Source organism: Leguminivora glycinivorella, chromosome 1 (genome assembly GCF_023078275.1).
Source record: "Leguminivora glycinivorella isolate SPB_JAAS2020 chromosome 1, LegGlyc_1.1, whole genome shotgun sequence".
In the NCBI taxonomy this organism is placed as follows: domain Eukaryota; kingdom Metazoa; phylum Arthropoda; class Insecta; order Lepidoptera; family Tortricidae; genus Leguminivora; species Leguminivora glycinivorella.
Genome location: NC_062971.1, coordinates 17,044,729 through 17,066,125, shown reverse-complemented (window position 1 = coordinate 17,066,125; position 21,397 = coordinate 17,044,729). Strand labels below are relative to the sequence as shown.

Here is a 21,397-nt window from a genome sequence, read left to right as displayed (position 1 = left end):
TTGTATAGAAAGTAAGAAAGTCACACAAGTGCGTCCACCGATCCGCGCCCGTACATAGTGTACCTACGCAAATACCTACCGCAATATTAGTGGAAGAAATGCGATGCGATGCGTCCGATACGGACATGTCGATAGCTAAACCTGCGCTGTGGATTTAGTTAATGTTTTGTTAATAAATATACATTTTACATTGTTATTTTTTTGCGTTTATATAATAAGCACAATCGTACCAATCTTGCGTTACATCTAATATCTAATGAGAGTATTTTAGTGCATTGAATAATATGTTCGTTTAATAAATTCAAGTTTGCCACCTCGAATGCCCCTGGCCAGGCCTATTTCTTGCCTAGCAGCCTAGTTCGCCTTTGTACTAGTGATAAGCTCTTTTTCTTGTGTGTTGTATTATTTTCTGGTACAATAAAGTGTTTTACTACTACTACTACTTCTTGAAATGAGCAGGTATATATTTTCTGGCTATAAGGTGGTGTTGTCACAGTCAAGTTACTATAGTCTTATACGCTACCTACGCTACGCGCCATATACGCTATTTCTTCATTACAAAAATAATTTTTAAGAAAAAAAACCGCCGCCTTTGGGGTTCTGGTGAAAGCTACTTGCGAATGTTGGATTACGTATTTCGGTTCTGACCATCACCAACAGTTCCACTGCACCAAATGTCACTATTCTGGACGTAAGTGCATGCTGTTCTTATATAAATACCAAAGTCACTATAAACGTGCCGTTCAGATTTGAGGAGTTCGGTTCTGACCATCATCAGCACTTCCACTGCACCAAATGTCGCTGTTCTGGACGTAAGTGCATGCTGTTCTTATAAAAATACCAAAGTCACTATAAGCGTGCCGTTCAGATTTGAGGAGTTCCGTTCTGACCATCATCAGGAGTTCCACTGCACCAAATATCACTGTTCTGGACGTAAGGGCATGCTGTTCTTATAAAAATACCAAAGTCACTATAAGCGTGCCGTTCAGATTTGAGGAGTTCCGTTCTGACCGTCATCAGCACTTCCACTGCACCAAATGTCACTGTTCCGTACGTAAATTCATGCTGTTCCTTTAAAAATACAAAAATCACCATATGTATGCCTTTCAGATTTGAGGAGTTCCCTCGATTTCTCCAGGATCCCATCATCAGAACTGGGTTCTGAGAAAAATGGGACCAATCTGTATGCATATACATTCAATCAAAAAAAAAAATTTCAAAATCGGTCCAGTAACGACGGAGATATCGAGGAACAAACATTAAAAAGAAACATACAGACGACTTGATAACCGTCCTTCTTGAGAGATATGAGGCGACGGTTAAAAATCCAAAATTCGGATCAACATAAAAACGACCTACTGACCAATTAGTCAAAAAACAAAACACTCCGACACAACTTATTTCATCGTTATTTAGATTTTCAAATTTTATTCCGATTAGTTTAGTTTTGAAGGAGGAAACAGTCGAGAGCGGTACCACGATTTTAAAGATTTTTACGTAATATTTTTCATATAAGTTGTCTTTAACGCAAATCTAGTATTTATAGAAAAACACGAGTATTTTTAGCCAAAATTCACAAATTGAAAGGGGCCTTTCTAATTTACCGTTTTCTCTCCTGTTACCGCTTAAACCGTAGACCTACGGTTGCTCCGGTCAACTATTCAAAGTCTTAAAAAAAGTTACCAAAAATACTAATCCATACTAATATTATAAATGGGAAAGTGCGTGTGTCTGTTTGTTTGTCCGTCTTTCACGGCAAAACGGAGCGATGAATTGACGTGATTTTTTAAGTGGAGGTAGTTGAAGGGATGGAGAGTGACATAGGCTACTTTTTGTCTCTTTCTAACGCGAGCGAAGCCGCGGACAAAAGCTAGTAGTGAATAAATTTTATGAACCACGGGTACCACGACGCTAGAATGTGCGTTCCCATTGAAAACACGTTGGAATTTCGAGCTTTTGAATGTGAATGTATTGAATATTTTTTGATTTGTTCTTTTTTCAAGTAGTCACACTACTATATATAAATTATAAATTTAAATAGATATTATACACGAAAGAAAAAACGACAGGGCCCACTGGTGGCCGAGCCGGGAATCGAACCCGGGTCTTCAGCTTACGCGGCTAACGTCCTCACCACTAGACCACCCGCCCGCCGTGGTACCCGACGAAATTTCTCTAGTGTATGTTATCTCTGATAAGGCTAGGCGCCTTTGACCAACTCTAAGGGCGAGCAATTAGTGCTTGCACCTCCTATACGAATCCTTTGCAGGATTACGATATAGCGAGAGAGATGGTGTCAGTCTTTAGTAAAAGTTCTCAAACGATTGTAAATTCAACCTCTAATTTGTGGACCAACAGCGAGAAAAATTGAAGACTATTAAGAGACCTGACATAAGGTACCTTGGCACTCATTATGTTATGATACGATACTGGGAATTCTAGGAATTGTAACAGTCCCCTTACTCCCCTTCCCCATCTCAAAACCATTACCAGGTTGCCTGCGTCCCTAGGATTTAACGAATCCGGCCCTGCGCGAACTGGAGGCATGTGATGCGCGGCCGCGGCGCAGTGGTGGACGGTGCGGTAAGTCAGGCATCTTGTTACAGTACAGTCAATACGCAGATCAAAGCATGGCAAAAGGCCAATGAACCTCGGCCCAGGCATTATGTAATATGTATGTGTCTGCATTGGCCAGGAAATTGCCTTTCAACACTGTTCGCTCTGTGTGGACCCAACCAATACCACTCATATTATCACTCACTCACTATAGGTTAATATTTAATATGGTCATATTTTGACGAAACTTGTGATTGGGGACATGTCATTTTTAAATGAAGGCAAAATCTTTTTTTTTATACATAACAAAAAAGTACCTAAATAAACAAATGTGGTTCTTGAAAACTACTCGATTTTTCTTTTCTAGGGAACATACTCAATATTTTAGTTGATTTGACCATTTATATTGGTTATATTATTACAAGTAATGGTTTGGAACTTTGGATGCTGTTGTCCACTGAAGTAATTTATAAAAAAAAATATTTTTCATTTGCATATAAATAAATTTATTTCATTTTGTACATATGTGTTTAGCATTTGATTAGGTATTTACATCACCATTATGAAAATATTGTTCTGACATAACTTAGTTCATAAAATATATTTAAATAAGCCTATTTATTTTATTTGTTCATTACTCTATCAAATACATTGGGGTCTAAGCCTTCCATTGTTAATTTCAGTTTTACTGCCTGAAGAGGCACTCCAACCTGTACCATTTTTACAAACCTCATGTACTCAGGAGCTACGGAAGCTTCCTCCATGCCAACTTCTTTTGTTGCTGTAGTATCACTGCCTTCAGATGTTTCTGGGTTTGTATTTTGTGACGGCTCTGTACTATCTACTGGTATATGATCTGGTTTACCTGCATTTGTATCTTGTTGAGGGTCCTCTGTCTTACATTGTGACTGAATGCTTACTTCGGGAATTGATGATAGCTGCAAAATATAATTTGTCATAAAACTTATGGCAATGTTCCAGAAGTAAAATTCCGTAAATATTGAAATTAAAACTTAGATAACTGTACTTTTAGAGACTTGATTTAAAAGCAAGTATGTAGACTGTCCAGTAAATTTGCTATGAAATATTTACAGTGTTACACTACAAATATAAATTTAAATTAATCTGTAATTTCAGTGAAATAATATTCTTCTAAATGTTCTAATTAAAAAAAATACTTAACATGTAAATTGTGTGTAAGTTTATTCTAAGCCTCATGTAAATATGGTTGAGTAAAAACTACCAGTTCCTCCAAATGTCAAAACTTTTACCTTAGCTTCCAACAAGACCATGGTAGCATTAACTTTTTCAAGTTTCAATTCAAAATTCATTAGCTTTTCTTCACAATCCTTTGTAAACTTATTCAAAAACTGTACAGTAGTTACGAGGAAATGATTAACAAACGCCAAAGTTCTCTTCTGCTGCAACCCAGCTATCTAGTAACAGTAAAATTATCGTAAAAACACGATAAATCTAATTATAATTAGCGAATTCAGATTTAATGGAATAAAATCCACCTACTTTGGATAAATCTACATTGTTTATGTCGTGACCGACAGTCGGTCCTTGTAAACTCATGTTTACGCTTAGCTAAAGGAATAAACAACTGTTTAATAATGTTGTACGATACATTAACACTTTCAAGGCATTTGATTGAATTAAATAAGTAAAAACATCGCAAACATTCAATTTAGAACAATAAATGATGAACAAAACTCAAAAGTATTAAAAGTAATGAAAGGAAACAAACGTCAGTCATGTCATGTCGCTGTCACTGTCACAACCTGTCACCAGCAAAGATAATAGAATGAATTTAGTCTATGGTCACCAGCCTACTCTTAAGCTAGGAACATACTACGCGGACGTCCGTCGTAAAACGACCGCGACCGCGACCTATCAGTGTGCACGGAACAAAACATCCAGAGCCAGATTTCGATCGGACGTCCGTGCGCTCAAGGCCACGTCCGCGTCCGTCGACCGATAGTTTGCACGGTTATGTGTATTTCCATTGTCCAGATTCCCGTCCGCGGTCGATTTACGACGGACGTCCGCGTAGTGTGTTCCTAGCTTTACCCTGGGCGCACACGGAGGCGACAGTTGCACGGCGACATTTTTTGTCTCTGTCGTTACTACATGCGTCCAAGACAGAGACAAAAAATGTCGCCGTGCAACTGTCGCCTCCGTGTGCGCTCAGCCTTAGCTCGTAGGAGTGCTAACACACGACAGTACCGTACCGCGACTTTGAAACAATTCTAGAAATTGCATGAGCTTCCATTAAATTTCCGCACAATCGTGCCATTGCTGCCGAACCCTCGATACGGAACACATGACCGAGAGGAGAACCGTACCGCACCGAGGTCATCCACATAGTTACTATCTGTTTTGTGGGACACTGTACTTGTATAAGCTGTATACACTTATGTTAATAAATAAATAAAATAATAAATATCTTGTAAGTGGGAGCGAGAAAGAGTTATTTTTTCTCGCTCTCACTTCAATGAAAAAACTCCAAGGTTGCCGTACGGTGCAGTCGTTTATTAACTACACGAAAGTCACAGATCAAATAATACTAGTAACGAAAGTATAACTACCACATAACTACGCTACTATACACACAGTCAAAACCACTGAAGTCTTAAAAATTCATAATCTTAAAAAAAACTTGTATGCAATCTGACAGTTCAGATCTGTCAGTGTCTTGTCAGTGTCAGTTTGAACTGTCAGATTGCATACAAGTTTTTTTTAAGATTATGAATTTTTAAGACTCCTACAAAGAAACGAGCCGCACGTGCGCAGCGTCGGACGCTAGGGTTGCCTATGGATTAAAAATAATTAATAGTCAGACAAAATGTTATGCTATTATATTCAAGTCTTGGGTACTTTCTAGGTATATACAGTATTTATATGTTTTTGTTTAAGTCACAAGCTTTATTGAACTTTTCCGTGGGACATAAATGACAGAATTAATAGTTAGATCGATAAGATTGTCCTTTTTTTTTTTGTAAGAGAAATTGGGATTTTAGAGGGATCCTCTATCCTATCCGCAAGTCGGACGCCGTGACATCACGGGGAGGAAGATTGTCCTATTTTATTTATTCATGAATTTTATTTAACTAAGCATTATTAGCCATTCCACACGAGGATATCGCATGAAAAACTAGCGACGCATAGTAACAATAGAAAGTGCTAAAGTGCGTTTTGTGAGAATGCGCGCCACCCCTGATTAGGCCGCGAACTCGTGGCCGCCAGCATGTACTTGTAGCGCGGCGACGGAATCGCAGAGTGAGCCGCCCCTGGTTGTACTATACGATAGTACTCTTTATTATACTGTATTACTGTATACCATGCAAAGAATACATATAATGCTCACTAGGAGATACCATGACTTGGTGCGGTATAGTAGTGTGTTAGTACTTTAAGAATACGACTTGTATCCATGGATATGAACTAATTTAAAAAAAATCGTCATCGTCAATGGTCAATTTTTTTTTATGGCATCAATTGTTGTTGATTGATTGTTGACATGCAGTAAAGTGCATCGTATCTTTGAAATTAAATTAAGGACTAAAACATTAAAGTGAATTATTAATGATATACAAATTGTGAAAAATGGCAGGTGAAGTTATAGTGGATGCATTACCGTATATTGACCAGGGATACGATGATCCAGGAGTTCGAGAAGCGGTACGTAGGAGAATTCTAACCTCGTTATTTCCTTTTTGATATGATGAAATTTCTTTCATTCTGTAATCTTATCATAAATATTACAATTTCATTTAATTTTATAAGATCTTATCTCTAAAAGCACTCAGTGACATTAATATAGGTATTGCTGAAAACTAATATCAGTTAATATCAAATACTAATTGTCCTTTTCAGGCACTTTCTATGGTAGAAGAAGAATGCCGTCGCTACAGGCCAACTAAAAACTATCTTGAAAACGCTGGACCAGAACCTAGCACGGCATTTGAAACTGCAGCTCTACAGAGAGAGATGGAAAGAGTACAACAGCGGTTGCCAATGGAACCCTTATCTATGAAAAGGTTAAAATATTTTTACTTTATAGGCGACTTCTCATTTTTAAAGTGGAGAGTGCTTTTTTTTTCATTTCAACTCTAACGTGTGATATATTGTTGCATAGGTATTTAAAAATGAATAGGGGTTTACTAAAATCATTTTTTTTTGCTCAAAAAAATGTGTCCCCCCCTGTAACTTTTGAACCATAAGTTTAAAAAATATGAAAAGAATCACAAAAGTAGAACTTTATAAAGACTTTCTAGGAAAATTCTTTTGAACTTAATAGGTTGCAGTGGAGGGGCGTGAAAATTTTCGTTGGTAAAGCCGGAGGGGTTTTTGGAATCTGTTTTGTATGGACTTCTACAGATACTAGAGAATTTTAGGGAACCCGTTGGGAATCGAGTTGTATTGACGCTCCGCCACTGATAGGTTGAACAGTTTTTGAAAAAAAACATAATACAGAAACTACGGAACCCTACACTGAGCGTGGCCCAACACGCTCTTGGCCGGTTTTTATGAATTAAATTTAATCTTTTGTAAATTTGTCATTAATATCATTAATATATCAGTCGTAATAAATCCATGTTAAAGTAAACTTAAGGAAAAGATTCTTTATTTCAAATACAATCAGCATCTCCTAATAGTCTTCACCCCCACACATTATTTATTATACAAATTTAATGACTGAACCAGTATAACCCACCCTAATAATATTTATTTACCTACTACCATACCCTAGTAATACGAGGGCTGATTGAAAAGTTCGCGGCTTAAATATGAAATCAAAACCAAAGTTTTTTTATAATATTTTTATTTCTCTACGTAGTCCCCCGTTAAGGTCTTTGCACTTATTCCATCTGGATTCCAAAGCCATTATACCACTTTTAAAAAAAATTTCCTCCAGGCCTTCAAAATAGGTATCCACTTCAGCTTGGACCTCGTCGTTGGTCAAAAATTTCTTACCACCCATGTGTTTTTTTAAGTTTGGAAATAAATGGAAGTCCGATGGTGCCAAATCGGGTGAATAAGGCAGATGCGGCAATAATTCAAACCCGCAATTATGAACTTCTGCCATTGACTTTAGTGACGTATGCACGCGTGCATTGTCCTGGTGGAAAAGAACTTTCTTTGTCAGCACTCCAGGTCTTTTTACTTTCAAAGTCGACGTAAAAGTCGACGTAATCGACGTAAAAGTTCGCAATAATAGTCCGAGGAGTTTATAGTCGTACCTTTTTGGAGATAGTCAACCATTATTACACTCTTTGCGTCCCAGAACACTGATGCCATAACTTTATTTGCCGACAAAATGGCCTTTGCCTTTTTGGGTGGTGGAGATCCAGCACGAACCCACTGTTTTGATTGCTGTTTAGTCTCGGACGTATAGTGGTAGACCCATGTCTCATCCATAGTAACATATCTGTCCAAAAAGTCTTGAGGGTCAGCTTCATACAGGTCTAGACAGTCGCGTGAAATTGTTAAACGAGTGATTTTTTGTTCCACTGAAAGGAGCTTTGGAACCCATCTCGCCGACACCTTGGAAAACCCTAATTCGTTAACTATAATGTTTTGAGTTTTTTCATAGGAGATGCCTACGATGTCGGCTATTTCTCTCACTTTTAACCGTCGGTCTTGGATTATCATTTTGCATACAGTTGCCACATTATTTGGATTGGTCGCAGTAGTTGGCCTCCCGGAGCGAGGGTCATCTGCGATACTGACTCGTCCCCGCTTGAATTCAGCTGCCCACTTTTTTACCATCGTATATGATGGACCGGATTGCCCTAATGTACACTGCATATCTTCATAAATTTGTTTCGCAGTCAATCCTTTTTTTTACGAAGATATTTAATTACATCACGTTGCTCCAAATTGTCCATTGTGAAAAAACTGCTTACACGTATTTTTAAATGAGAGGAAAAACTTATTTTAAAATATTGCACTTATTTAAAATTTCGCGGGATGACAACTAAATAATGACAGTTCAAAATGACGGCAGAAAAAAGAAACTAAGTTTTTTTTTTAATGGTCAGGCCGCGAACTTTCCAATCAGCCCTCGTATCTTTGTTTTTGTGTATGTGGAGCATTTCATGAAGTTCTCAATAATCACCCTTTCTCTTACAAATGTCAATTTTCTGATAGAGGATATGAGTTTCTTAAAGCACCCAAAGTTATTACTATTTTCGTCTGCAGGTACGAGTTGCCTCCACCACCCGCTGGCCGTCTCGGTGAGCCGGCAGCTTGGGCAGAGTCCGTAGACAACTCGCATGCACAGCTCTCACACCAGGCCACTCGAGTGTTGAATCTTGAACTGCAGCTGCACTATGGGGCAGAGTCCTGGCGCTCTTATCTCAATACTCTCCAAGCACTTGTCACTAGTGCGCAAAATGTGCATACTAATTTAAGGTAAAAAGAGAAATACTGTGTAAAGAAAAATATCCACTTTTTTGCATTTCAGATTGTCTTATTTTGTTTATTTTCATTGTGTTTGAAATAGTACATTACGATACAAGTGCAGAAAATGAGTGACGATAAATTTACACACGACCAAAGGGAGTGTTTTAAATTGACACCAGTTACAAATGTCCTTTTGCAATTATTTTTCAGTACAGATGGTACTTTTTTACACACTGGCTCCATTGGCTTACATCCCATCCACAATGAAATGCTTGTTGAGTAATATGAGTAAAATTAATTAATCTGTATGTTCTAGAAAGCAGATAGCTGCGGTGAACTGGGAGCGCAAACGGTCGCAGACGGCGAGCGGCACGCGGCTGCGCGCACTCCGCCGACGCTGGGCGCAGCTCGTGTCGGACAACTACCGCCTCGAGCGCGCGCTGCTGCAGCTAGATATACAGCTTCAGAAGGTGCACATGCATGCTCTTACGTAAATCAGCAGTAAACTGAAACCTAGTGAGATATTGACTGAATGAAAAGACCTTTGGTGTGGGCTGGAATCACGCCTAGAGCTACAGATGCAGCCTTCTTTTTGTACGATATTATTGGTATTGAACTATTGATTGTAATCCTGCTGTTTATTTAGGATTATCAACATTTAAGTAGGTAATTTTCTGATTTATGGTTGTACACGTCTAGTTGTGCCAAGCTTAAGAATTGGTAGCAATGCTGAAAATCTCGAAAGGAATAGTTTCCTTCGTTTATTCTTATTCTTTGTTTACAGGCCCAAGGACAGGCGACGGCTGATGACGGTGAACCTGCTGATCTGGACGCGGTTAAAATGTTGCCTGACAAGCTCAATTCAGAGTCTGAAAAAGAAGTACAAAAGAAGATTGAAGACATGTTTGCAGATTAGAATAAGATACTGTCTAATATTAAATAAATGAGTAATTATATATTTTGTTTTATTCTTGCAAAACAAACTACTTTCATGTCGGTGTTTCAGGTCGGAAATTTGCAATGTATGTATTATACAGTGGGGCCAGTGGGTAATTTGTAAAAAAATGGTAAAAAATATAAAGCTTGACTAGAAATATGTATGTGACTATTGTCAGGAGGGCGCTGTTAATTCTGATGTATGGGATGACAGTTCAGTATAGTATGAAGAAAATAGTTCTAATGAAATTCCGCAACATGGCGCGTATATTCATATAAATTTGGTAGTCATATAAATTACAAAAGTTTTTGAACGCGTCTTATTCATTGTTTCTGAACGCATCCAATGCCTTTTCGCTCGATTGTCATTTGTCGTCATATCAGCTGTCAATTTTATTATTTGAAAATGGCGGACGATGCATCGAGCAGTAGTGGCTGTGCCGGTAATGTACCAGATAATTCGATTAATCAGGATGAATTGATTATGAAACAGCAACGAGAGATAGAAAAAGAGGTAATTTTTTTAAAGTGATCAGTTACTGAGTTACTAATTGTTATCTCAGTTGCAATTTAGGAATACAAAATGTGGTGTACTGTTTGTTTTGCAGATTTCAGAGAGCATTCCTTTAGTCGGGGAACTCGAGCCTTTGTCGTCTCTAGAAAAAGAGTATAATGAAGACCCCGTATATCTATTAAAAGTAAAAGACTTAGCGGCCAAATATAAATATATACGGAGAACGCGACCTGACGGTAACTGTTTCTTCCGGGCATTTTCATATGCGTATTTAGAACATCTCCTGACGGACAAAGCGGAATATGAAAAATTCCATGAGCTAGCTAAGAATTCGAAGGATACTCTTGTCGCATTAGGTTTCTCACAGTTTACAGTTGAAGATTTTTATGAGACGGTGAGTTGTATTTTTTAAGGTTACTTTTTGTTTTGTTTTTCTTTGTTACGATGACAGAGGCACTGTTTTTTTTTGAGGTTTTATGTAACGCCTTTTACTCTGGGGGGTCAAGTCAATTAATTATAATATTGAAATTCACCCAGGTAAATATATAGCATATACAGTAAGCTGCAGAGACAAGTGACCACTTTGAAATATCAATAATATCTAGCTTAATATATGTAATGGGTATTGTATCTGGTCCACTGCCTTAAGCTGAGTTTAGACCAGCAAGTTATTGCTGCAAGTTTTGAGACACAACTATAGGTAAGAGTAAGTGGCAAATATCTGCATCACTTTCTTGCATATGCTTCTGTCTCAAAACTTGCAGCAATAACTTGCTCATCTAAACTCAGCTTTAAGATGAAAGGGGATGGCAAAACTGAGACAGGTTGCTCTTACAAACATAGGTAGTCCTCATTTTCCTCTCTCAATATTAACATCATTCATAATACTTTTACATAGTTTGATGTATTTTAACCATCTCTATGTCTCTACACCACTTTTGGTTTATTTTTCGTTTATTTTAAAAATGAGTAGATAAAAACTGATTTTATGCAAATGATTGAGTGATACTTGAAAAGAGAAATCAAACTAAAGGTTTTGATTAAAATAGTACAAATTGTGTCAAACATTTTTGATAATGCCAATATTTAGAGTGAGGAACATGAGAGTTTGTGTGAAGAATAAAATCATCTATTTTCTTAAGGAAAGTATACAGGTAGATATCATCAGTTCAATTATTTATAATTATGATAATTTTAACCTTAAGTTGCTCTGTCAATAATACTACTTATCAATAATACTAGTGATAGTACCAAATATTTGATATTACTATTCATTACTAGTGATAAATTGATAATATATAATTCTATATCATAAAAAAAACAGTATGATGTCAGATATGATATGGGAAAAACTTAAGTTATTTGTTTTACAACAGGGCAAAGTTGTTGTTTAACTGATGTGTCCATATTGACACCCAAGGAAGAACAAGATTCTAATAGTGAACCGCAGGTATCGCAAGTGGTTCAGTATGTGGACCACACTAACATTAGGGAAATATTAACTGTTAACATGAAACTAAATCAGATCCAAATTTACTTAACCCTAAAATGCATTGTGATGTATATGCATTTTTGACTCTATTTACAGCACATCAAAATTCAAATTTGAATAAATCTTTGTCAGGGTCATGCATTTAGGGGTCAACATTTATGATTGAAAATCATCATTGAAACATCAATTCTACCATACAGCTTTGGGTATCAAGTTAAACTTGTGGATAAAATGCAACTTTCTAATCCATTTTCGAAAAATCAAGAGAGCCTTTAACAGTTGGTATGGTAAAAAATAAAATATTGTGTTGTGTGACATTATGGGCAGCAAATTTTGATTATTCTCTTAATTTTCAAGTTTATGGAAGTGGTCCAACGAGTGGGTGAGCAAGCTGGTGGGCCCCCTGAAGAGCTGGAAAAGGCACGCACGGAGCTACACGACAAATTTAACAAGCAGGGCTACTCTGACTACATTGTGGTGTACCTTCGCCTTGTGACGTCTGGGGCACTGCAAACACAACAAGACTTTTATCAAAATTTCATTGAGGGACCTAGGACAGTCACTGAATTTTGTAGACAAGTAAGTAAATTATAATATTTTATAGTATATATAAAATTATACATATAATCCAATAAATTAAAAATGACTGTTTAGATATGGACATTAATATTAACTATTTTTATTTTCATGGTGCTAGATTATACTAGCTGTTTATAGGGTTCCATGGAAAGACTGAACCCCTATAGGATCAATCATGTGTTTTTTCTCTGGATCTACTATATTATGTCACATATATCAAATGACTGCCTGTGTGGTGACGGGTTAAGAATTTCACCACCCCCTTTCTTCCCGTGGGTGTCGTAGAAGGCGACTATGGGATATGGGTTAAATTGTGGCGTAGGCGAGAGGCTGGCAACCTGTCACTGCAATGTCACAGTTTCGTTTTCTTTCAACCCCTTATTTGCCAAGAGTGGCACTGAAGCTTTAGTAGTTTCATGTGTTCTGCCTACCCCTTTATGGGATACAGGCGTGATTGTATGTATGTATATCAAATGAAAGAGCTTAATAAGCATCTCATAATATTTTTTTTTATAATTTTGAATAAAGTAGTTTAGAAATAATTTAAGAAAACAGGCAAAAAAATACCATTACAGTGGAATTTGATGGGATTAAAAAAAAAACATTGTGTATATTTTTGATATTCATTCAATTTCTGTCCTTAACCACTTTAACATGTAAACAGTTTAGTTGACACGAGTTTGGACATATACCTATTGAGCTATTAAGTAAATTAAATTAACACAGTGATACCTATATAACTCCAATCAATGGTTGGTGTGATACTATACAGCACGACCACGGATGATTTTATTAATTCTGTTGCGGTACAAATTCACGAAAAAAAATGTACTTTTTTGTACCTACGTTTAAAAAAAATGTACCTTTATGGTTTTGGAGTTTCGACATAGGGGCCGTGGTCGTGCTAGGTAGGTACTCCCTGGCACGACCACACTATGTTTAATGAGTTTTTAAATTTCGTTTGCAGTCCAAATTCACGAAAAAAATGTACTTTTTTGTACCTACCTTTTTAAAAAAAATACCCGCATGGTTTCGGAGTTTTGACATGGGTTGTGGTCGTGCTTGATAAGTACTTCCTGGCACGACCATACTATATTTATGTTTAATTTGATGGTCAAATGAATGTTAAACAAATGTTTAGAAATTGTACTTTGTAAATTACTTCAAAAACTTAGTGTGGTCGTGCCAGGTAGTACCTATCCTAGCACGACCACAACCCATGTCGAAACTCCGAAACCATGCGGGTTTTTTTTTTAAAAAAAAAAAAGGTAAGTACAAAAAAGTACATTTTTTTTCGTGAATTTGTACCACAACAGAAATTAAAAAAAATCATTAAATATAGTGTGGTCGTGCCAGGGAGTACCTACCTAGCACGACCACGACCCCTATGTCAAAACTCCGAAACCATAAAGGTACATATTTTTTAAACGTAAGTACAAAAAAGTACATCTTTTTTCGTGAATTTGTACCGCAACAAAATTAATAAAATCATCCGTGGTCGTGCTGTATAGTATCACACAATGGTTGCACAATCACAAAAGCACAATTCCGTCATTAGTTAACAGTTCAAAAGTATGAGTGTTGACAGCTGTGGCACGGTCCTTGCAGGAGGTAGAGCCGATGTACAAGGAGTCCGACCACATCCACATAATCGCCCTGAGCGCCGCCCTCAACGCTGGCGTGCGCGTCAAGTACATGGACCGTGGTACCAACAGCCAGGTAAGTAAGCAAGACCACAGTATAATAAAGAGTACTATCGTACAGTATGGCCACTCCCGCTCCCCGCTGAAAGCGCCGCCCACCCCCTCTCGGTTACCTCACAGTTACCGCCTGTCAAAAACGCGAACAGTCAACCTGTCAGATTTCACTCATACAAGCATGGTACGCGTTCACCTACACGAGCTTAGAAGTGTGCTAGGAATGCGCCTCTTTCATATATTTGATCGCCAGTGTCCGAGATGTGGCAAGTCACTCCAGCCCTGTAGGGCAATCATGGTCGCGCGATAAATCATAAAACATCGGGCCGTCCCTATCGCACTTAAAAATAGTGCATAGGGACAGCCTGATGTTTTATCATTTATCACGCGACCATAATTGTCTGCCTGGTAGTAGTACAGTTACCTGTAATAACATATTACTCTTACGCTCTTTTGGCTCTACTGATAAGATCGTGTCAGATATTATTGCGGCCTTCGAATAGTAACATGTTAGGGACCGGCCACATCTAAGAGACGCATGTCCTGAGGTGCGGAACGGACGTCCGCGCCACGCCGCATGAATGTAATTCAAAAAACGTCTCAGTACATTTTGTATAGGAAGGACGTGAGACGCGCCTCAGGCGGCGTGGCGGTGGCGACGACGACGTGACGTTTTTTGAATTACATTCAGGCGTCGTGGCGCGGACGTCCGTTGCGCGCCCCGAGACACGCGACGCTTAAGTGGGAACGCTGCCTTAAGGTGACTACACTGACTATCGAGCTAGTGATAATTGCCATGTAGGTATGTAGCTTGGGTACTCGCCCCTCTCACCCGCACGATTGCCCGCCGTCGACAGTTTCGTCGAATGACTATTATTAAAGATGTTAAGGGGCTGTCAATACCCAATTGCGCAAAATTGATGTTGCGCAGTTTTTTAAGACAAACTATGATTTAAAATAAACCGGCTAAGTGCGAGTCGGACTCGCCCACCGAGGATAGGTACAAACTTTCAATAGTTGAAATAATATCACGTTTCTCAGATAAATCTAAAGACTGTATTGTATACAGTTACAGTAAGGTACAGCGGGGCAAATCTCGACTGGGGGGCAAATGTAACTGGTCCATTTTTTCCATGTTTTACAATGTTTGCATTATTAAATTGAGTGTCCACCGGTTATATATGGTAGGCGTGTTCTGTGGATACGTGTAGAACTCAACATCATAGTGTAATAATGGAAAAAATGGATTAGTTACAATTGCCCCCCAGTCGAGATTTGCCCCGCTGTACCTTACTGTAACTGTATACAATACAGTCTTTAGATTTATCTGAGCAACGTGATATTATTTCAACTATTGAAAGTTTGTACCTATCCTCGGTGGGGTGGGGTTTGACGACCGGTCTGGCGCAGTCGGTAGTGACCCTGCCTACTACGCCGCGGTCCCGGGTTCGAATCCCAGTAAGGGCATTTGTGTGATGAGCACAGATATTTGTTCCTGAGTCATGGATGTTTTCTATGTATATAAGTATTTATATATTATATATATCGTTGTCTGAGTACCCACAACACAAGCCTTCTTGAGCTTACCGTGGGCCTCAGTCAATCTGTGTAAGAATGTCCTATAATATTTATTTATTTTATTTTATCCCGCTGTACCTTATGTACAAATGAGCGCGACCTGTATAGTATGTTGGATTTTCAGGGATAATTCTTAATAATGTTAACCGGTTTTGGCAGCTTTTATTTTATTTGAAAGAAGATATTTTACGTAGAATCTATGAATCTCAGCGATTGTTAATATACCTAGATGTCTAAAGAGCTCTCAAAAATGACCCCACGAATATTGTGCCACGGTAGGCGGGGCCTAAAAATTGTGCCACGGAGCTTGTCAGTGCGCTAATGGCGGCCAGTCGGAACAGTCGTAGTACGGCATATTTAGAATATATGTTTACAAAAAGAATATGCCGTACTGTTTTGTAATATCATGTGCTAGTCGTTCCAACAAATACGGAGAAAAATATGGGATTAAGTTTCATGTGTAATTTGGCGAGGATCATAATTATTTCGATTTATTTTGTACGAGCTACTTTTGTATGGGGATGATGTTATGCAATATTTTTAATAGCCATTGATATTTAAAAACTTTCATTTTTGTATAATTTTATTAATATCGCGCGACCATGTTTGCCTGCCTACTGTGCGGCCGACATAGGCCAGTAAACTTGTTTAAACACACGTACGTGTCAGTGGCATAGTAGTTCGATTATTTTGATCACAGACCTTGTGTCACCGGCATAGTGGTTTAAATGGCCAATCTGAACACATTCGTGGACACGTATGGTATAGCATACGCGTAGTCATTTGTTTCCTTTGGTCTATGACAGATGACGTCACTAAGTGTCCCTAAACGTGTTAATTTAGAAAGTTGTAGAATAGAAATAGACGTGACGTCCGGTGTCAGTACGGCGTATTATGATCTTGGAACCACTTTTCGGCTGGCATTTTGTTTGAAAGTAGTGTTCTATGTTATTTTCTTTCGGTGGCGACATCTAAGTAATTACATATTTAAGGGCCGGTTTTTTAGTCGCCAGATAAATATATCTACCAGATAAAGTTATCACTATCCTTTTCATCACACGTATAAATTACAGTGACAGCTGACATTTATCGACAGATATTATTTATCTGGCGATTGAAAAATCTGACCAGCCCTGAAAAGGTAAAATTTATAAAATGAAAGCCTACGTTTAACACCTGTTAACAATAGATGGCAACTGACAACAACCTGAACGTGACTGTACATTGATATACAGATATAAATTGAATTTATCTAGCCATAAAAATACTTATTATAGCGGCATACGTGTACGACATAATTATTATTTTCATATGTAGGTTGTTACTTCATAACAAATTAATTATGTAGTTATTTTTTAATATGCATAAAATTAAAATTATTTCTGCTTGGTTCTTTAATGTATGAGATAAACCCATCCTTTTTCGTGTCAAATTTTAGTCAAATATGAACTGCGAATTCTTAGCTGCCAGTACGTACAGCAAGAAGGTTATTAGCCGAATAAAATCGCTGATTGGTAGTTAGTGACATTATATGCATTTCAGCTACACTTACGTAGGTAGCGCCAAAAGTTCTCGGCCTGAGTAGAAAAACTAATAGATGGATTCATGAAAATAATTTATTTTTCTATGTAATTACCGCCTATTTCAATACACTTATTACAACGCGAGATAAGCAGCTCTATGCCTTTACAAAAATAAGCCGTATCCTTGGAGTCAAAAAAATCGATCACTGCAGCTTTCAACTCCTCATCAGTGCTAAAATGGCGTCCACGTAAGGATTTTTTCAGGTCACGAAATAGATAATAGTCAGACGGGGCTATATCTGGGCTATAAGGTGGATGATCAAGTTGTTCGAAGCCAAGATCTTTCATTGCAATTTGGACTACACTCGCAGTGTGCACAGGCGCATTGTCGTGCAACAGGCGCACTCCTTTACTGAGCATTCCTCTACGTTTCTCACGAATTTTTTGCTTAAGTGTAGTTAAGAATGTAGAATAATAAGTCGCATTTATAGTGGTGTTGGGTTCTTTAAAATCTAATAACAGTATGCCTTTGCAGTCCCAGAAAACTGTGGCCATAATCTTTCTTTTCGACTTCAACACCTTTGCCTTTAACGGGGCTCCTTCCTCTGGTCTCCGCCATTCCATCGATTCCATTTTCGACAAGGGGTCAAAGTAGAGAACCATTGTTTTATCTCCCGTTACAATAGACTCCAAAACTCGTGTAGGATTCACCTCACACAGCGCCAAAAATGACCGTGCACACTCGACACGGCGCTGTCGCTGAATCGCGGATAGAAGTTTAGGAACCCATCGCGCACTAACTTTATTCATTCCCAGATGTTCATGAAGAATACGACGGACGACTGTATCGGAAAGATTAGACATTGCAGATATTTCCTTTACCTTCAAACGGCGATCAGTAAGAACTATTTGTTCCACAATAGAAATGTTTTCCGAGGTGATCGAATCGGCTGGACGACCAGGACGCTCTTCATCTTCTAGGGACTCGTACCCCAAGCGAAACCTTTTTGCCCCATTGAGTAATTATTACTTCGTATAGAGGAGCTATAGCAAACAACGAACGTGTCACAGCCTGTAAGCTGAAGGCGGGGCGAGGGGGCGGGGTGTGAACCAATGGCCTGCTTCCGTAACGTCGCAAGCGCTACGATTTTACTCGGCGCTTACGACTTTTCGGTCGCGATGATGAGCTCTGCATAGAGTGCATAGATTAGAAGTCGTAGTATAGAAGTGACATGGGTTTACATGGGCATTTTTTTAATTTATGACTCTCAATTAGCGTGAGTTGTTAACAAAAAACATAAATCGCTGTTAGTTTTGTAATGATAATCAAGCTTGAAATCTGTATTTAAAACTAAACTTTTTTCACGTTCTGAATTAAGATTATAGCTTAGTATAATTCACGATGTTTTTATTGAAATTCCATGCTTAATTATCGTTGCAAAACTGACAGCGATTTAACTTTTTTTTAACAACTTTGTGAGTCCCAATTTTTTTAAATGCCCACATTTTTTAAAGCTGCATACGGACTGAGCGTACATGTGTACACGTAGCCGCAACTGGATATTAGTTATTTATGTGACATTTGCATAATGGTAGGCATTAAAACATGAGTGTTGTTTTTGTTGTGTTAATAAGATAACATGAGTGAAGAACCTAATTATGTATAGTCGCACACATAACTTTATCTACATCCATGTATGTATGGGCGCGGGTTTATCGTCTCATAGAAAATTTGAATTTCGCGCGTTTTTATACTCTCATAATTTGCTTGACCGTCTACCTACCCAAATTCATTCAGGCAGGTTAGGTACTGCACTGACATTTACATACTCACATGAAATTCAACACGCGTATTGAGAATCTGTTATAGACCGACATGTCGGAAAACTGTGCAATTCTGACAATAATAATTAAATAACCTTTTTTGCGTCGATAAATATATATAATTTAATGTATGATTGATAGGAAACTTGAACTAACTTGCGATATTGTCACGTCTGCTTTTGTTGCATTTTTTACTCTTTGGTTTCAACGAAACATGGCCGGCGCAACATGGCGCTTCGGCATGAGTTTATATTGATACATTTTTTTAAAAAGTAAGCGTGTTTAAATAAAAATGCAGTAAACCTACGTATGAAAAGTCACTCCTTGGCTTTTGTTAGATTTTCCTGAGCAGTTTGTACAGTACCTCACTACACATGACGGCATTATTTAGACGAAATATTTTTCATTGCGATACGTCAATCTACCACAGCCGTTCGGCACAGACTAAGCGCGTTTGTGCTGATCAGCTCTAAGTGTTGTTACACAAAATCAAGTTGAGGTGCCCTCTCTAGGTAACATAATTACTCAAAGTTTTGCCCACTCTTTCACAGTCGTGTATGAAGGTCCAGCAGTCCCGTACACACCGTCTAATCTTTTCTTAATTTCTTGTGGAGTATTTCCTTCTTTTGTTAAAAACTTTATGACTGCACGATATTCAATTTTTGATACGGTCGACATTTTTTGTAAATAACTTTTACAACAAAATAGTAGAAGCACGAATGAACCCGTAAACAACGTCTGTGACGATTAAAGGTCTTTCACTATCCGTTAGCACTAGTTCGATTTTTCTGAAGCAAGTCTAAACATGTCAGGCCGGGAATTTTTGGCGCTACCTACGTATCTGTGTGCATTAGTATAAAAGAGATGACTATTGTTTTGTTTACCAGTTTTGATTACAGGGTCTGTAAATAAACGTATTGTCTTGTGTAAATGTAGGCGTAATTGTGTATGTGTGCTAAACGGTGCCAAGAATTTGAACGGTAATGTTCTTAAAAGCGGCTTCCATGTTTATCTTACTTCGTTGATGAATCTCTATTCATTTGAAGTACGATATACGGACTCGCCTTCGGCTCGTTTAATAAACCCACACTTGTGTTGTAATGCCCTTCATCACAGTCGCGTTTGTGCGTACTACTGTATTACTGTTATTTCTTTCTCACTAATCTATATGACAGATAAATAAAGTGTGTATGATTGTGTGTGCAGGTGATCGCGCATGACTTCCCCGAGGGCTGCTCGCCGAAGGTGCAGCTGCTGTACCGGCCCGGCCACTACGACATCCTCTACGCGTGATGTGTGCTCCTCAATAAACACCATTCATTACAAGTTAATGATCTTTCATTCACATGACCACAGACTCCTCAGTAGTGCTTATATCGCTAACAATAATATTTGACTAAAAGGTAATATCGCATTGTCGCTTACCATAAGGACTAAATTTGTTTATATCTTTAAATTCTATCCCACCAAAAACATTCTGTAAAAAACCGGCCAAGAGCGTGTCGGGCCACGCTCAGTGTAGGGTTCCGTAGTTTTCCGTATTTTTCTGAAAAACTACTGAACCTATCAAGTTCAAAACAATTTTTCATAATTTTTAAACATATGGTTCAAAAGTTAGAGGGGGGGGACGCACTTTTTTTTCCTTTAGGAGCGATTATTTCCGAAAATATTAATATTATCAAAAAACGATCTTAGTAAACCCTTATTCATTTTTAAATACCTATCCAACAATATATAACACGATGGGGTTGGAATGAAAAAAAAATCAGCCCCCACTTTACATGTAGGGGGGGTACCCTAATAAAACATTTTTTTCCATTTTTTATTTCTGCACTTTGTTGGCGTGATTGATATACATATTGGTACCAAATTTCAGCTTTCTAGTGCTAACAGTTACTGAGATTATCCGCGGACGGACGGACGGACGGACGGACGGACAGACAGACATGGCGAAACTATAAGGGTTCCTAGTTGACTACGGAACCCTAAAAACTATCCAAGTCTCGATGGAGCTGCTTGTTTATCTCTAAAAAGTAATAAAATCTAGACAAAGTCGTGCCAAGTCTAAGGTTCCTTACTGCGATTTCTTTGTTATTACAGTTAATGTTGTGCGACTTGGCCGTTGTAGGGTAGCGGTCCTGGCGACAGATTGGTGTCATGGAGCACCCTTCCTTGTGTACCCTTCAACGGCAGAGGAAACAGATAGACGCACGAGTGATCCTATAAGGGTTCCGTTTTTCCTTTTTGAGGTACGGAACCCTAAAATAATAGCGCAGAAATATTATTT

At 38.2% G+C, this 21,397-nt stretch overlaps 4 protein-coding genes across 4 annotated transcripts; 2 read left to right on the top strand and 2 right to left on the bottom strand.

The window, feature by feature from the left end:
- Window positions 1-3,038: 3,038 nt before the first annotated feature.
- On the bottom strand, window positions 3,039-4,314 carry LOC125229186 (WASH complex subunit 3). Its single transcript, XM_048133983.1, has 3 exons — window positions 4,078-4,314; window positions 3,828-3,992; window positions 3,039-3,494 (listed from the first exon to the last, which is right to left on the bottom strand). The coding sequence occupies exons 1-3, from the start codon at window positions 4,132-4,134 to the stop codon at window positions 3,180-3,182; spliced, it is 537 nt and encodes a 178-aa protein (XP_047989940.1). The 5' UTR covers window positions 4,135-4,314; the 3' UTR covers window positions 3,039-3,179.
- A 1,746-nt stretch (window positions 4,315-6,060) lies between these two features.
- On the top strand, window positions 6,061-9,923 carry LOC125228396 (pre-mRNA-splicing factor SPF27). The gene is made up of 5 exons (XM_048132953.1): window positions 6,061-6,240; window positions 6,436-6,599; window positions 8,764-8,976; window positions 9,284-9,437; window positions 9,752-9,923. Exons 1-5 carry the CDS (start codon window positions 6,166-6,168, stop codon window positions 9,881-9,883), a joined length of 738 nt encoding a protein of 245 aa, XP_047988910.1. The 5' UTR covers window positions 6,061-6,165; the 3' UTR covers window positions 9,884-9,923.
- A 357-nt stretch (window positions 9,924-10,280) lies between these two features.
- LOC125227004 (ubiquitin thioesterase otubain-like) lies at window positions 10,281-20,441 on the top strand. Its single transcript, XM_048131195.1, has 5 exons — window positions 10,281-10,417; window positions 10,512-10,811; window positions 12,267-12,488; window positions 14,097-14,207; window positions 20,317-20,441. Exons 1-5 carry the CDS (start codon window positions 10,310-10,312, stop codon window positions 20,401-20,403), a joined length of 828 nt encoding a protein of 275 aa, XP_047987152.1. The 5' UTR covers window positions 10,281-10,309; the 3' UTR covers window positions 20,404-20,441.
- On the bottom strand, window positions 16,834-20,288 carry LOC125226997 (histone-lysine N-methyltransferase SETMAR-like). The gene is made up of 2 exons (XM_048131190.1): window positions 19,642-20,288; window positions 16,834-18,291 (listed from the first exon to the last, which is right to left on the bottom strand). Exons 1-2 carry the CDS (start codon window positions 19,786-19,788, stop codon window positions 17,380-17,382), a joined length of 1,059 nt encoding a protein of 352 aa, XP_047987147.1. The 5' UTR covers window positions 19,789-20,288; the 3' UTR covers window positions 16,834-17,379.
- Window positions 20,442-21,397: the final 956 nt, after the last annotated feature.

Coding starts and splice junctions, on each gene's coding strand:
- LOC125229186 (XM_048133983.1), bottom strand. CDS start 4,134: ATGAGTTTACAAGGACCGACTGTCGGTCACGACATAAACAATGTAGAT. Junction 3,993..4,077: donor ACAATGTAGATTTATCCAAA/GTAGGTGGATTT, acceptor TACTGTTACTAG/ATAGCTGGGTTGCAGCAGAA. Junction 3,495..3,827: donor TGGTCTTGTTGGAAGCTAAG/GTAAAAGTTTTG, acceptor TATATTTTGCAG/CTATCATCAATTCCCGAAGT.
- LOC125227004 (XM_048131195.1), top strand. CDS start 10,310: ATGGCGGACGATGCATCGAGCAGTAGTGGCTGTGCCGGTAATGTACCA. Junction 10,812..12,266: donor TTGAAGATTTTTATGAGACG/GTGAGTTGTATT, acceptor TTAATTTTCAAG/TTTATGGAAGTGGTCCAACG. Junction 12,489..14,096: donor TCACTGAATTTTGTAGACAA/GTAAGTAAATTA, acceptor CGGTCCTTGCAG/GAGGTAGAGCCGATGTACAA.
- LOC125226997 (XM_048131190.1), bottom strand. CDS start 19,788: ATGTCGACCGTATCAAAAATTGAATATCGTGCAGTCATAAAGTTTTTA. Junction 18,292..19,641: donor CTGTGAAAGAGTGGGCAAAA/CTTTGAGTAATT, acceptor AATGGGGCAAAA/AGGTTTCGCTTGGGGTACGA.
- LOC125228396 (XM_048132953.1), top strand. CDS start 6,166: ATGGCAGGTGAAGTTATAGTGGATGCATTACCGTATATTGACCAGGGA. Junction 8,977..9,283: donor AATGTGCATACTAATTTAAG/GTAAAAAGAGAA, acceptor TGTATGTTCTAG/AAAGCAGATAGCTGCGGTGA. Junction 9,438..9,751: donor TAGATATACAGCTTCAGAAG/GTGCACATGCAT, acceptor CTTTGTTTACAG/GCCCAAGGACAGGCGACGGC.